General features: G+C 43.2%; 1 protein-coding gene across 1 annotated transcript in view; it reads left to right on the top strand.

Moving 5' to 3' along the window:
• The window catches only part of PKD1L1 (polycystin 1 like 1, transient receptor potential channel interacting), an 884,746-nt gene that overhangs the window by 471,683 nt on the left and 396,283 nt on the right, over positions 1 to 16,780 (top strand). Inside the window, exons 25-28 of the mRNA XM_075316120.1 lie at positions 8,860 to 8,952; positions 11,925 to 11,990; positions 12,068 to 12,223; positions 14,652 to 14,729. Coding sequence (XP_075172235.1) covers positions 8,860 to 8,952; positions 11,925 to 11,990; positions 12,068 to 12,223; positions 14,652 to 14,729 — 393 coding nt within the window. The remainder of the gene's footprint in view (positions 1 to 8,859; positions 8,953 to 11,924; positions 11,991 to 12,067; positions 12,224 to 14,651; positions 14,730 to 16,780) is intronic.

Raw genomic sequence — 16,780 nt, 5'->3', positions numbered from 1 at the left:
CGTAGTGCTCCGGCTACCGGGCACCTTGCCCTCGGTGAGGTGTTCAGCCCAGTGGATCCACCTCCTGGGCCTACCCGTCCACCTGGTCCTAACATCTGGCTAGGAGTGCAGGGAGCCAGCGCTAAGTGGTGTGCGCTGATAACCAAGGTAAATATCGGGTTGGTTAAACGATATTTACCTTAGTTACCAAGCGCAGTATCGCTTACACGCATTGCTGCTGGCTGGGGGCTGGTCACTGGTTGCTGGTGAGATCTGCCTGTTTGACAGCTCACCAGCAACCCGTGTAGCGATGCTCCAGTGATCCCTGCCAGGTCAGGTTGCTGATGGGATCGCTGGAGCGTCGCTTAGTGTGACGGTATCTTTAGGCCTTGTCTGACTAATTCTACACGGCCCACCTTAATGGTCACCTCCTTGAACCCTATTTGAGTCACAGGTAACCCATTGACAGCATAGATAATCAAACTGTCGTCCGGCTGCATCAAATCATCATCAAGCCAGAACTTCTTATATAGTACATAGGGAATAGTCGTTACCTGGGAGCCGGTATCAAAAAGTGCAGAAGTAGGGCTCCCATCCAGAGTGATGGAAACAATGGGCCGTCCCCCTACATACCGCTCTCTCCAGCCTGCTGGGCCTTGGCAATTCCTGGGAATTAGCCCTTGGCCCTGGGGGTTGCCTGTTTAAAGGACAGCTTCTTGCGTAGTGGCCGAGCTTGTTACACTTATAACAAACAGGTGGACCATATCGGTCACTGCTCCATCCTCTGTATGCTGAGGTCCGCTTTCTCATCCAGGGGATGTCCTTCGGGCAGTCGGCCAATTGGATCTCCCTCGACGAGGTGGCCTTTGACTTTAGTTGCATGGCTTCCAGAATCCGTGCGACATCTTTTGTTAGCTGCTGCACTTGGGTAGATAAATCGGGTGCTCCGTTCCCGGTCGTTGTTAAAGGAGTTGACTCAGGCAGGGCCAGGGCAGAGGGTTTCACTTGCGCCGGGAAGGCATCAGCTTGCCAAGCCGGGAGTGGGGAGTCAGGAGCTTCTGGGGGCTGCAGGGCTTTAATTGCCCGTTCCTTCAGGGTAGCAAAGTCCAAAGCAGGATGTTCTAGGGCCCATAGTCAAAGCTGCTTGCGGTCCTACACTGACCCGAGGCCTTGCAGGAACTGCTCCACCAGCATCTTGTTCCCCTCTGGCTCTCCGATATCGTTGGTCAGTCTCAGGGTCCGCAGCGCTGCCTTTAATTTCAGGGTGTAATCTCGGATGCTATCCTGGGGTTGTTGCTTGCAGCTGTAAAACCTCATCCTCAGTTCCGCTTCCGTGCGGGTTTCAAATGCAGCTCCCAGTCTCTTGAAAATGGCGGCTACTGATGTCTGATCTGCCTCAGTCCACGTCTCTACTTCCAGCTTGGCAGCACCAGTCAGCTGCCCGAGCACTACCGACGCCCGCTGCCGCCCATTCAAGGCATACATGTCAAGAACGTTACAGATTTTCCTCTTGAATCCTTGCAGCGCGTTTGGTTGGCCGTCATACTGTGGGAGCAAGGCAGCGCCTGGTACATACGGCAATGTTATCGGCATTATGGGAACAACCGCCTCAGGTCCCAGTGCTGCCGCCCCTGCAACGGGAGTGACGTCCGCTACGCCATTGTTACCCTAGTCGGGCAGAGGCAGCACCGCCACACTTCATCGTCTGGAGCCAACATCTCTGCATGCCCCCTTGGTCTTTACTCAGCACTCTCTCGCGCGCTGTGGCCCTCTGGGAACTTCCGGTTCCGGCCTCACATGCAAGACGAAGGGCAGGGGCTTAGGCTTCGCGCGCTTTCTTGGGGAAGACACCGTTTTGGCGCGAAAAGATGGCGAAAAATGGCAGAATTGTCGGGAAAAGTACCTTTGACTCGCGGTTTTCGATTTTCAAGGCGCACTTCACCCAGGTAAGTGGGTCCTGCTCGTATCCTGTTCATGACGGCAGGTTTTTTTGAGGTGTACCGCCCCCGTGTCAGCGGCTGAGCCGCTCAGATCTGGAACCGCGGTGGCTCAAGGGGTCTCCAGACCCGGGGGTCGTGTGGACACTTGAATTTTAAAAAGGGGGATATGGTTAGAAGTTCGTGATGCCACCCACGGTGCGTGGTAAGATGCAGTACCACCACTGCTGTTGGGAGCGCCCGGTGGTGGTGGTATTGCAGCAAGGTGTTTAACCCCTCCGTGGGTAGGGGTTTTTGCCCCAGGGCCTGGTGGTGGTGGTAGAGGGGTGCCGTTGGGGAGGAAGAGGGTTTCTGCGTACTCACTCAGTCCAAAAATACTGACACCGACAACCTGTAAACCAGAATTCTGAGCACCGCTGCAGCAGGGAGGGAGCATGCTTGGATCTGTGCCCTTGGTGTTGCCTGTTAGCCTGTGACCTTCTCCGTGGCATTTTCTTCACTATTTGGACCCTGTAGTATGGAACTAGTCAGGTCCCGCTCACCCATATGTCTAGCGGAGTGAGCTTGCTCTCAGGGTTCATGCTTGGGATTTTCTGGACTATGTATTGGGAAAGTCCTATCCCCCTCGTTGCTCTAGTACCCCAATTTTGGAGCGGGTGCAGGATGAATCTTTAAGACTTCACCCTCGTCAGGTAAATTACCAGGATGCGTGAAGCTACCTCCCGACCTGGGGTTCACATACCCCGTCGTGCCCTGGCCCCTGCCCGGAGATGGCTCAAGGCCGCCGGCTGCCCTCCTCGGCACATCCGTGCCCCTTGACATGATCCCCTGCGACCGGGGTTCCAGCTCCTACCAGGCCCAGACCAACATCTGCCACCTAGTATTTACAGGGAGCCTGGCTCCTGACCTCTTCTCTCCTCAACTTCACCACTCCAAACTTCTCTGACTCTTCCCTACCAACCCCCCAAGTGGGTGGCCCTATTCCCTTCAGGCCCCCCCAATGGTGTTTCTGGTGGGTGTGATGCAGAGTGTTCCTAGGGTTTTGTCTGGCTCTGCTCTTAGCAACACCAAAGGCCAGGGATCCGTAACCAAGGAGGATGCGGATAATGTGCAGAAGGACAGTTTACACAATACCCTGTGACGACCTGATAGGCCAGGGCGTCACACAATAAGAGCAAATACTCACCACGCACACTTGCGGTTCCGTCCTTTCACCGCGCTCTGACTTGCTCTGTGTAAACCTAATGGAGATAACTTTCTATACATATGTGCTATATACCATTGCACAGTACATTATATACAATATAGCATGTCTATCAATTTGCATTTGTGGATACAGTATTGTACTTTCTTTCTGCTAACTAGTACAGCATATTGCTTGTACTGTAACCTAACTGCCTGTGCAGTATTTCTACCCCACATTTGGCTTACTTCTGCCCTTATTTAGGGAAGAATAGATTTGGGGGGGTGTTTTTTGTGTACTGTGATAAGATTCTATAAATACAGTAAATATTTTTGGGTTGTGGAACGAATTGTCCGAGTTTCAATTATTTCCTATGGGAAAAATCACTTTGATATAAGATTAACTTGGTTTAAGAGCACACTCCCAGAAATAATTATGCTCGTAATCCAAGGTTCCACTGTATTTATATTTTTTTGGGCTATTAACTGTAATTGAGATTTTGAAGGTTTTATCTTTTGCACTAGTTAACCCTTTCAGTGAACAATGTAAAAAAATAATTAAAAAACTTAACAAAAACTATGTCTTTTCATCGTACAGCTGACAAAAAAGGAATAAAATGCAATAAAAAAAATGTATCAACAAAATTTGTACCGATGAAAATGTCATGTTATCCCACAAATAAACAAGCCGCAATACGGCTCCATCATCAAAAAAATGAAAAACTATAGCTCTCGGAATACAGCAATGCAAAAACTATTTTTTTTCTATAAAATAGTTTTTTGGTATAAAATTAGCAAAACATAAAAAAATATATAATATGCGGTATTGCTGTATCCATACCGACCGGAAGGATAAAACTGTCTTATCACTTTTATTACAGTGAATTGCTGTTTCTTCATGAATCTGCCTCACAAAAAGCGGAATAGAAAGCAATAAAAAAAACATGTGTCCCAAAATGTTGCCAATAAAAACTCCAACTCACCTTGCAAAAACCAAGCCCGCATATGACTCTGTCGGCAGAAAAATAAAAAAACTATAGCCTTCAAAATTTACGGACGCAAAAACCTTTATTTTGTGAAAAAGCGATTTTAGAGATATAGTAGCCAAACCAAAAACTATATAAAATCAGGTATTTCTGTAATCATACTGACCTGAGAAATAAGACCGCCTAATCATTTTTGCACAGTGAACAGCAATAAGTAAAGTTAGTTCTTCAACTGATGTTGTTTTTTTTATTCTGCCTCCCAAAAATCCCTGTAAGGCCTCCGACACACATCCGTGCCGCCGGTACGTGTTTGGTACATTTTTGCACGTACCAGTGGCACGGAGACACGTAGACCAATGCTACCCTATGGCAGCAGGCACACACACGTAAAACCACACAGAACGTGTGTCCGTGTCGTTTGTACGTGTGTGCGTTTTCCCACATGCTCGACATGTCCATTTTTCGCCGGCATCACCCAGGCACGGACCCGTTAAAGTCAATGGGTCCGTGCCTTCACGGACGGCACACATAGCATGTCCGTATGCTACACGTACCGTCCGTGTGCGTTTTTTAGTTAGCAATGTCAGTCAATCTATTATTTTTTTGGTTGTCAGTCAATTTACCTTTTATTCTGTGGTTGTCAGTCAATAGCCCTTTGTCGGTCGGTCTGTATCTCCCCCTGTCCATTACTTACCAATCACCGATCACCAGTGCGGCGAAGAACAGCTGTGCAAAAGATATGTGGCTTTAATTATATTGAAAATGCCGGCCGCTCATTATTCAATCTACTATTCCCTGCTTCCCCCGCCCACCGGCGCCTATGATTCGTTGCAGTCAGACACGCCTGCACTCTGAGTGACAGCTGTCTCACTGCAACCAATCACAGCATCCGTTGGGCATGTCTATATTGTGCAGTAACATAAATAAATTATTAAAAAAAAACGGCGTGCGGTCCTCCCATTTTTTAAACCAGCCATGGTAAAGTCACACAGCTGAAGGCTGGTATTCTCAGGATGGGGAGCTCCACGTTATGGGGAGCCCACCACCCTAACAATATCAGCCAGCAGCCGCCCGGAAAAGCTGCATCCATTAGATGCGACTTTTCCAGGACTCTACCCGACTCTTCCCGAATTGCCCTGGTGCAGTGGCAATTGGGGTAATAAGAAGTCAATTGTCAATTGTTTTTGCCATTTGGGTTTTGCACTGCAAAGCTGAGTTTTTGACCAAAGTTCTGCAACAAAAAGGCTGCAGTTTGAACTGCATAGTGCGGTCTAGAAACCCAAATTCCCATAGACCTTGCTTGAAAAGCAGAACACATCCATTTTGGCATTAAATGCTGCAGTTGAAAAAGCAGCAAAAAAGCAGGTAAAAAGCAGGTAAAAAGCAAAGTGCGGTTGCACCCTTAGGGTTAAAGCAACATTTTTGTAGTAAAATGTATTTTTTAATTGTTACTGCTCAATTTTATAAAATTCTGTGAAGCACCTGGGGCTTCAAGGCGCTGACCAAACATCTAGATAAATTCCTTGAGAGGTCTACTTTCCAAAATGGGTCACTTGTGGGGAAGCTCCACTGTTTAGGTTCATCAAGGGCTCCCCAAACACAACATGGCGTCTGCTATCTATTCCAGACAATTTTGTGCTCTAAAATTCAAATGGTGCTCCTTCCCTTCCAACCCCTGCCCTGCGCCCAAACAGTAGATTATTTAACATAAATGGGATATCAAAATACTCAGGAAAACTTGCACAACAAATTTTAAGTAAAAGAATGTAGAAAGGAGCTGGTGATGTTCCTAATTGTGAAATTGTTGTGTGCCCATGTGGTGGAGTGCTCAAATGAAGTCTACTAGGGAAGACATAAACATGAAAAAATTAGCAAATCCGGCATATGCAGTATAGTTAAAAAAGTATCTTCTTCTTTATTCAAAATATAGACAAGATTTTAAAACATGGTGCCAAAGCACATACACCACGTTATCCTAACGTGCTTCCAAAGCCCACAGTATCCTTAGTCATAGGATAACACATTGCATTACAGGTGAGTATTTAAAACCACGAGCAACCAATCAAAGTGACACAATTAGCATAAAACACAAAAAAAAGAAAAGAACAAAACATACAGTATATATAGAGAAAAACCTTTGTTTAAACTTCTCCAAATATTTTTAGTATTACACAGTTTAGACTACTTGAATAGAAAATGTTCATACAAACATTGCAGAGGATATTTCAATAAACGTAGGAAAATCATTCATTCAAGCCTATGGGAAAATTGTTTTTCATTTCAATGTCCAATGTACATTTATAGGAGCTGGATTTATTTTTACCGATTGCCTGCTCTTTCTGGAGCTTGTAGTTTGTTCAGAGCATAATATAAAGGAGAAAAATGTCACCTTTATTGAAAGAAAAAAAAATGTGATATTTGAAAAATGCTCTGCAAATTATATTTTGGTGTACTTTTTTGGGGTAATAGTTTCCATATATTTTACCCTGTGGCTGGAACATTCAATGTAATAAACAACACATTCAAATTCACATGCAGTCAAAAGATTCAAGTCAGCTCACCTGTTCAGTCTTGCCGTGGCTCATTGACTCAGGGCGATGCACGGAGAGTAAAGGGTGCTTTACACGCTGCGACATCGCTACCGATATATCGTCAGGGTCACGTCGTTAATGACGCACATGCGGCACCGGTAGAGACATCGCAGCGTGTGACACCAAGGAGCGACGATCAACGATCGAAAAATCGTTCAAAAACGGTGATCGTTGACATGTCGCTCCTTTCCTTAATATCATTGCTGCTGCAGGTACGATGTTGTTCGTCATTCCTGCGGCATCACACATTGCTATGTGTGACACCGCAGGAGCAACGAACATCTCCTTACCTGGGTCTACCAGCAATGAAGAAGGAAGTAGGTGGGAGAGAAGTTACGTCCCGCTCATCTCCACCCCTCCGCTTCTATTGGCCGGCCGCTTAGTGACGTCGCTTAGTGACGCCGCAGTGACGTCGCTATGACGCCGAACGCACCTCCCCCTTGAGGGAGGGATTGTTCGGCGGTCACAGCGATGTTGCTGACAAGGTATGTGCGTGTGATGCTGCCGTAGCGATAATATTCGCTACGGCAGCGAGCACCAAATGTCGCACGAACGACAGGGGCGGGTGTTATCGCGCTCGATGTCGCAGCTTGTAAAGCACCCTTAAGGCTATGCGTGGACGGAACTCAATACCCACGGGTACTGCTGCAAAAAACCTGCGGATTTATCTGGATTTTCTAGATAAATCCGCAGGTTTTAGCAAGTACAGACACTCCCCATGTTATCCTATGGGACATGGGGAGTGTCTGTGTCAACGTTGCGGTATGTGCGGCTGCGGAATATGCTGCGGATATCCTGCAGCTGCACATAACTGCATGTCAATTATTCCTTCGGATTTACCTGTGGAAATATGGAGATAGAGGCCGGACATCCGCAGGTAAATCGCATGAATGTCCGCAGGTTTTCCATAGCTATTTCGCTGGAATCCCGCAGCTATGTATAGCTGCGGATTCCGGGTAGCTGCTGCCGGAAACCTGCGGACGTACCTGTGGATAAATCCGCAGATGTGAGCTCCCGTGGGCACATAGCCTAAAGCTACTCATACAGAAAGTGGAGATCCATGAAGGGACAAAAGAATTCCAGCAACTTCATCCCGACTTGGGACGAAGTTGCTGGAATTTTTTTTTTTCCCTTCATGGACATTCAAATTCATACTTGGTATGGTATATTACAACTAGAAAAAACATTTTATTCTTGCAACAATGTATGGACATTCAAATTGGCTTCCTCCATCGTGCAAAAACCCGACAAAAACAGCCAGTTTTTATTTTATACATACAATTTATTTATACAAATTGTATGGTTTATTTTCTCTTGTTATCCTGGTGAAAATGCAAAATTTGTGGCTAAAGTGACATTTTTTTGTGGGAAAAATTAACATTTTCATTTTTTCCTACCACATCACTTTAGTTCCTGTGAAGCACCTAAAGAGTTAATACTTCTTGGATGTGGTTTTCAGCAGTGCAGTTTTTAGAATGGTGTCACTTTTGGGTATTTTTTTTGTCACAGAAGTCCCTCAAAGTCACATCAAATATGATGTGCTCCCTAAAGAAATTAGAAATAGCTCATAAACTTTGGACCCTTCTAACTTCCTAACCACCCCCTAAAAAAATTCTGTTTCAAAAATTGCGCTGATGAAAAGTACACATGTGGGAAATGTTATTTCTAATGATTTTTTCATTTTGTGTGACAGAACTCTCTGGTTTAAAAACATAAAAATTCAAAGTTTGAAAATTCCTAAATTTTCACGAATGTCCAATATTTTCACAAATAAATGCAAAAAATATCGTCTTAAACTTACCACTATCATGAAAAAATAATCTCACAATCACTGGGATCCATTGAAGTGTTCAAGAGTTATAACCTCATAAAGTGACACTGGTCAGAATTGAAAAAATGTCCTCGTCATCAAGGTGAAAACTATGCTCAGAGATGAAAGGGTTAAGAATACCATCAGAAATCTGTCTAGAGATTGAGCTGAGGAATAAGGAATCCGCATGTTAAGATAAATGCGGTCTATATATGCGTCCTGTCCTGCAATGACATAAGTGGTGTAACATGCATTTTACACTGTGCTTGTATGTCTTTTGTCAATAGTATCATGGTATTACACTTTGCATTCTATTTAGGAATTGCTACTTCAATATCATTATAAATGACTACATTTTTTGTCTTAAACAATAGAACGGTATACCTATGATATGAGTGGCTTCATAAGTGGGCATGGTGAAGGAGCAAGTGTCTTATGGAATGCTACTGAAAGTCAGACTGATAATGGTGAGTTATTGCACATTTGGCACATCATTTGGCAGATCAGATCAGCCAACTTGTGCAGGGATAGATGCAGGCTCGGCGTGTGAGCCCAGCGTCAAAGGCAGGGACACGACCTTAGATGTACCAATAAAGGGTTTTTTACACGCTGCGACATCGCTACCGATATATCGTTGGGGTCACGTCATTAGTGACGCACATCCAGCGCCAGTAGCGACATCGCAGCGTGTGACACCAAGGAGAGATGATCAACGATCGAAAAATCGTTCAAAAACGGTGATCGTTGACACGTCGCTCCTTTCCTTAATATCGTTGCTGCCACAGGTACGATGTTGTTCGTCGTTCCTACGGCAGCACACATCGCTATGTGTGACACCGCAGGAACGACATACATCTCCTTACCTGCCATCCACCGGCAATGTGGAAGGAAGGAGGTGGGCGGGATGTTACGTCCCGCTCATCTCCGCCCCTCCGCTTCTATTGGCCGCTTAGTGACGCCGCAGTGACGTCGCTATGACGCCGAACGCACCTCCCCTTGAGGGAGGGATTGTTCGGCAGTCACAGCGACGTCGCTGACAAGGTATGTGCATGTGACGCTGCCGTAGCAATAATGTTCGCTACGGCAGCGATCACCAAATGTCGCACGGGCGACGGGGGCGGGTGCTATCGCGCACGACACCGCTAGCTATCGCTAGCGATGTTGCAGCGTGTAAAGCACCCTTAAGTCTAAGCTCATGAAGGGGTTACAGGGAATCTGTCAGCTGGTTTTCAGGTTTTTCTACCTCATCTGAGAGTAGCATGATGTAGGCAAAGAAACCCTGAATCCTATGATATATTACTTAGTTTACTGGGTGCAGTGGTTTTGACACCTTCAGAGGTTTTAGACTTAGCAATGATGAAGAGCTGAGAAAGCTACCCCTGCCCACACCAGGCTCTCTATGTACAATGTGCGGCAGTTATAAGCTCCTGATGCTAAAACAAACATTGCAGGTAGATAATAGCACGAAGCTTGATAAGATAGGCATCACTGAAATTTGTGTTTAAACCTCTACAGCATGTTATCTTCAGATTACATAGCAAAACCTGTTGACAGATTGCATTTAATCATGCAAGATTGTCTGTTAGTGGACAACCTTCTCATGAACACTGCTCACTCGCTGCACACATTACTTAAATGTGACTAATGTAGGACATTGCTTGTCAAACTACTTGTTACAGTAGGCTGACATTGAATGAAGCGTGCCCCATGGCTAATTTTAATTCTTCTTGCTGCCACCACTAGCTGTTTTGTTAGTCCAGCTTTCCCAAACATCCGATAGGTACATGACTTTGCACTGTGGCATACAGAGGGTAGGATAGACTGGCTATACTTTCCCTTCTCCAGTTTGTATGTTTAGGACAGCAAGAAACAAAGATGTTGCATTTTTTAATTCAAATTTATATATGAAAAAGTGCAGTGCTTACAAAATTGAGAAAGAGATTTAATAAAAAGACATACACATAATGCAAAACAGTATAAAATAAAAAGGTCAATACAGAAAAGTCTTACGGATGGCATCTGTGAAACGTTCTGGCATAGGATATTGCCACGAAAATTTGGGACAGATTTATAGTGAACATTGTACCTCTTGGATTTGACCAGGAGTTTCTCTTGCAGGAATATGATCAACATGTTTCCAAGTATATTTTTTACAAAACATGACTTTGATATATCCATAATTCAGGGTGTAATTGCACTTCTGTGCTTTGCCACCACCGAAAAATTTAGTTTGCAGTCACAGACTCAATTAGGTTCCCGAACCCAGGTATATCTTGGGATAGTGTTGACATTGGATATTTATTGAAATGGCATAGAAAATATTGCATTTGTGCCTTATGAGGACTGGATTGTAGACATTCAGTTTAGGGCAACATCTCCCCTTGCATTTATTATCACCTCTTTGCTGGTGAGGATGTACACAACTTGGCTATGTTCACACACTGCATCTTTTGTTGTATTTTAGGTGCAGTCTTGAGGTCACAAAGATGTGCCTAAATGCATGAATTTCCTACCCCCAGCAAAGTCTATGAGATTTCTATTTTGCTGTCCACACTGGGCATCTTTTTTTTGGCTGCATTTTGTCTGCATTTTTGAAGATGCAGCATGCCAATTCTTTATGCATTTTTCCAGTGTTTTTCACCCCTTCCAGTCAATAGATTTGACTTAAAAACGTATTGGGAAAAAACGTGTCAAAAATGCGTCAAAATGCATGCGTTTTTTTTATGCGTTTTTGCATCGGGTGCATTTTTTTGTCCGTTTTTTGGGGCCAAACACGCTGCATCTTTGTGGTTAGCAAAGATGCACTGTGTGAACATAGCCTTAGCCCTTCCAGAAACTGTCAGCTCCTTGCTAATTTATCTTATCTACACACAGGGGAGAAACTGCTGGGTGCTTTGGGATATCAGATTGTGATTGATCTAATCCATAACTAAATCCATAGCAAACCATTTTACAGTCATTTGTGGGCTGTTAATTGTGCATTTTAGTGTTGTTAAAGAGGTTGTCCTCTACTGAATAAGCCATATTGAATGCCTTCAGTTTGCTGAATAAAAGAAGAGAAAAACATACTGTACCTCCCAGTCGGACCATTGACGCTCCCCCCGATCTCCTTCGGTGATTTCATGAGGTTTGTTAGAGAGCAGTACAATCTATCTGCAGCCACCGATGTGTTGCAGTCTTCACATTTCCATGAGATAGGAATGTTACGCCTGACAGAGTTGTAATAACTACAGCCCATCACTACCCAATTCTGCAGCACTCACATGACATAAACAATGTAACTAGATAAGTATTCTTTTTTTTTTCAGTTTTTTTTTTTAGCAAACTATAGGAGTTCAAAAGAATTGTTGAGTATTTGACATCCCCTTTAAATACTGTTCTTACTTGCATTTTTTCAATCAAGTAATTTATAATTATGTTACGTTTCTAAATTTAACAGATTTTGACACTCATTTCTATGGAAATATTGTTGAAGGCATTGGAGGCTCTGGAACAAGGGCTGAAAGTAAGTTCACTATTTAACAATTATGCTTAATATTAGGTTACATGGAAGTTAATTTATTTATTTTTATTGTTTTCAAGGCGATCCTGACTTCACATATGGCTCTTCAGATACTGTAATATATACTGGTGATAACTTTGTGGATTTGTCAGTTATAGCACCAAAAATTGTACCTATGATTCACTGGGTAAAACTTCCGATTGGTCGTGAAATATTCAGGAATTATACTATCTCAGGTACGAGTCTTTAGCTACTTGAAATGTAAATATTTGTTCTGTTAGGGTGAACTCTTACAAATGTTCACGAGTTGCCTGTTCCAGACCTAATTAATGTGAATCAAGTGCATGCTTAAAAAAAATCAACACCGGACAAAGTCAGATGTGAAATCTCTTCTTGATCAGAGCAAAATGGCACCAAGAGATTTATTAGTCATGAAGCATCTTATATAGGCTAGGAGCGTAGGCATGTTTGGATATGCCCATTGGTCAGTGGGACAGTTCATGGGTTAACCAGTGGGCAGATCTGTGATGCTGATGGGCGGGTCTATGACATCATCTGGGCAGTTCTGTGATGATGCTGATGGGCATGTCTATGATGTCATCAGGGCAGATCTGCGAAGATGCTGATGGGCGGGTCTATGAAGTCTTGTGTGTCTGAAAACTGACTTATCTAAGGAGAATCGATTTTATTGGACATACTTCCCACAATCCCCTATGTCAAGAGGTTAATTAAGTATTTGATGGAAAGGCCCTCCTCAACACTGTCATATATCAGAAATATCTATGTGTGGGATAAGAACTTTACCCTTACACATAAGATCTCCATATCTTGTCATATCCTAGAAATGAGGTCTAAGATGTTGTGGTGGTATAGGACCCCCAAGAGTATACATCACATGTCGCCTGATACATCTGATAAGTGTTGGAGATGTGATTCAGTTGAGGGTAATGTGACTCATGTTTGGTGGGCCTGTCTGGGTATTAACCAACCATCGGACTCAACCATGTTCCCTCTTTAATCTCTTTAATAAACTCTTTGGTACCACAATGCAAGATCATTCACTGCCCTCTCTAAGCTAGAGTGGGTTGACTGTGGACTTTTTAATACAGATGGAAAATTAATCATTTCAGATGATTGGCTCTATTCTCAGTTTTATATGAGTGCATGGTTAGGCTATGTTCACACACTGCATCTTTTTTTAACCACAAACATGCAGCTTATTTGGCTCCAAAATACGTACCCGTGGCAAAAATGCATCAATAAACGCATGCGTTTTTGACACATTTTTGCATTGTTTATACCACATTTTGCCCAATGAATTTTTGCACGTCAAATCTATTAACTGGAAGGGCTCAAAAACGCTGGAAAAATGCAACAAGAATTGACATGCTGCATCTTCAAAAACGTAGCCAAGATGCAGACAAAAAATGAGGCCCAGTGTGGACAGCAAAATAGAAATCTCATAGACTTTGCTGTGAGAAGGAAATGCTGCATATAGGGGCATCTGTGTGACCTCAACAATGCACCAAAAACGCAGTAAAAGTTCGCCTCTGGTCTTCCTTTAGGACCTTGTTACCCAACCCATGTTAAATTTAGTAATGATACATTTTGTGGTTGAACTGGTATTATTCTTCCCCTATTGTGTTCCCAAATGTGTTTCCTCCTTTTCTGTTTTATGGTATGTGTTCTTCTGACCTCCTATTCCTTTTTTATGACATTGTTCTATCTTGGTTTTCTTTTCAAATATTTGATTGTAGTAAGTATCTGTTAACTATTAAATAACTAAATAAAAACTTATTGAACCATGAAAGGTCCACTTGTTGGTGCCTCATGGCTGGGAAGGCACCCAGATAAATAATCCAAATAAGATTTAAAAAACACTGACACAAATAGGCTACACTGATGGAAGGACATTTCTTGCTGCAAGAAGATGTGAAGAGGTTCTTTTATTAAAACAGCACATTTCAACACTGTGCAGGCGTTTCTCAAGTGAAAAAAACGACAACTGCTGGTGTTATATCTGTGGACAAGCCCTTCATTAATATACTGCTTAAAATGAATATGTGATCATATTTTTGCTATGTGTTCTGAGAGCAGCATGCTGTAGGAGCTAAGACCCTGATTCCAGGGATGTGTCCCTTAATAGACTGAGTGTTTCTGTGGCAATAGATTCAGTGTTTGTGTACCTGCTGGCCCGCAGAACTGATTAGGAGCTCTCTGTTATTATACATTGTTGACAGGAATCTGACCCTCAGTGGTGTGGACAAGGTTACACACGTATCCCCATCCCAAGCGCTGCAAAAGCACCAGTAGAGAAAACTCTAATTGTGTCACAACTGCTGCACCCAGTAAACTAAGTGATACATCATTTGAATCAGGGTCCCAGCCCCTACCTTATGATAAATGTTAAATTACATATCAAAAGCCATGCTATATGCATTTCACAAAACATAAAAAATATACCACATATTGATGTTGCAACTTATCTCAACAGTATTGCAATGATATTCAGTATTGCAACAATAAGCAAAGGCATCAATATTTCAATTTTCACTTAAGGAACAAAAATGCTATACAGACTTTATTTTCTAAATGTTTACTGCAAGGTATACTTATTACATGGACATCACTTACTTATCATTAACTATTTATTCTTATTTTCAGGTATTTCTTCTGAGAACATAACATTCAGACCCTTTCTTTTGAAGCCTAGCAAGATGTATATGCTGGATGTTACTTTGGGTGAGTATCTTCCACAGGAGTATACAGAAATGAATCACGTAGTTATGTTTCATCCTGAAGCTTGAATGGTAAGAATGTAATGGCAGGAGTGCCAATATTGAATATATTGCCTAGTACAGAAGCCAGGACAACCCCTTTAATGTTGATTTAAATAAAAAAGCATTACATCAGAATGGAGAGTGGAGACTGTTTTATGCACAAAATGTGCTGCCTTCCTCGTAGTACTGTGTATATAGACACTACAGCCACTGTGATCTGAGTTTGGAGCCTATTCTAAGCCCCTGGACACTGCAAAGAGTCATGATTTCTGTGCTGTCAGACCCAATGTGGGTTAGAAAAGCAAACTGTCTTCACTTTCATCCCCATTTAGTAAAAATCTGACCTAATTCTATCCAACCTCTATCCAGTGTTTCTTCACAACAAATCACTCCCTCAGTGCCTACTTTCTCTATCAGCTTGAAACTACAACAATCTACTGATCTACCGATTTCTCCTTCTAGTCCACTGCGCCATCTGGCTTTTCTTTCTCTGTCATAACCGTCAAATGTGTATTATCCATAAACACTATAACATGTTGCCTTGAAAGTATTATCCCACTTCCCCCATTGATTTAAAAAAAAACAAAACAAAAATGCCACCACTAAATGTGCACTACAGCACTAAAACGTCTAACTGTACTTATTACAAATTTGAGATTTTTGGCAAAAAATTGCAATTTCTTGAGCTACCCCGCCACGTCAAATCTCTTTGGGGCAGTCCTACTCTAAAATATTTTTATAAAATGTGCCAGATGGCCTCACATATGAAATAGTAGAACTGCTCTTAGGCCAGAGTCACATTTATGAGTGCCTCGCGTGTAACTCGCGCGAGTCTCTCATTGAATCACCCGGCACGGCTGCACACTCTCCTGACAGGAGCGGGTTGGTTGCATGTATCTCTATGCAGCTGAGACGCTCCTGTCCGGAGAGTGTGCAGCCGTGCCGGGTGATGCAATGAGAGACTTGCACGAGTTACACGCAAGGCACTCGTAAGTGTGACTCCGGCCTTAGCAGCACTTACTTTGTCTTTTTCAATCCCGTACCCATGACTGAGTCATGGTTGTGGGCAGGACAGGCCCAAGCAAATGCTGCATGAAGTAAATAGCCAGTGGAAAGGGCCTGATGACTGAATGTGAACAGCCACCAACCGCCAAAATCTAGACAAGTAGAATACATCCCAAATTGGGGTGCATAGCAAGGTGGGGGTCAGCCACCGACCAATTCAATGAAGAAAAAACAAAAAAGCCAGCACTAAATGTACACTATAGCACTAAAAATTCCAACTGTACTTATTATGAATTTGAGATTTTTGGCAAAAATTGCAATTTCTTGAGCTACCCCGCCACGTCACAACAAATCTCTTTGGGGCAGTCCCCATTGATTTTCTGTTCCCAGTCATAAATGAGGTCATATACTTCACATAATTTCCTAAATTTCACATTTTTACAATCTCCAAATCAGTTGCTGTAGTCTTCCTCACAAAGGAAACTTCACAAATTTTGTGTGCTGGCACTGCTGGAAACGCGCTGGCAGCAGAGTATAACCCTTTTTTTTTAATGGAGGCAAACATGGGGAATTAGAAGGGGTTGTCCGAGTAGTGTACACCTTCTTTATGACCCCTTTAATTGATTTTGATTCTATCTACTCAGTTGTGTCCGATCCTTGGATACCCTGTGGGCCACTTCTTGTAATGCTTTCCTGCTTCTTCCAATTGCTTGATGTTAATTCCCAGTACAGCTAGTGGGTGGGGAAAGCAATGTAACTGAAGAAGCCCATACAGTCTAGCATCTACCATGAGCTTAGAATGTATGGGCTCATTCCAGGTTAGTGGGTGTGACCGGCTTGGTAGGTGGGCGTGCTGATGTTTCCTCTCGTTCACTATATTCATGCAAGGGTGGGCTTCGCATGTGATAGGGGCATGTTGAAATGATGTCATACCTGGAAGGAGCCCATACACTCTAGCATCTACCGTGCTTATCATGGTATATAAAGAAATAAAACAATTGATGCATG

This window comes from Anomaloglossus baeobatrachus, chromosome 6, assembly GCF_048569485.1.
Source record: "Anomaloglossus baeobatrachus isolate aAnoBae1 chromosome 6, aAnoBae1.hap1, whole genome shotgun sequence".
Lineage (NCBI taxonomy): Eukaryota > Metazoa > Chordata > Amphibia > Anura > Aromobatidae > Anomaloglossus > Anomaloglossus baeobatrachus.
This window is presented reverse-complemented; position numbering and strand designations above follow the sequence as displayed.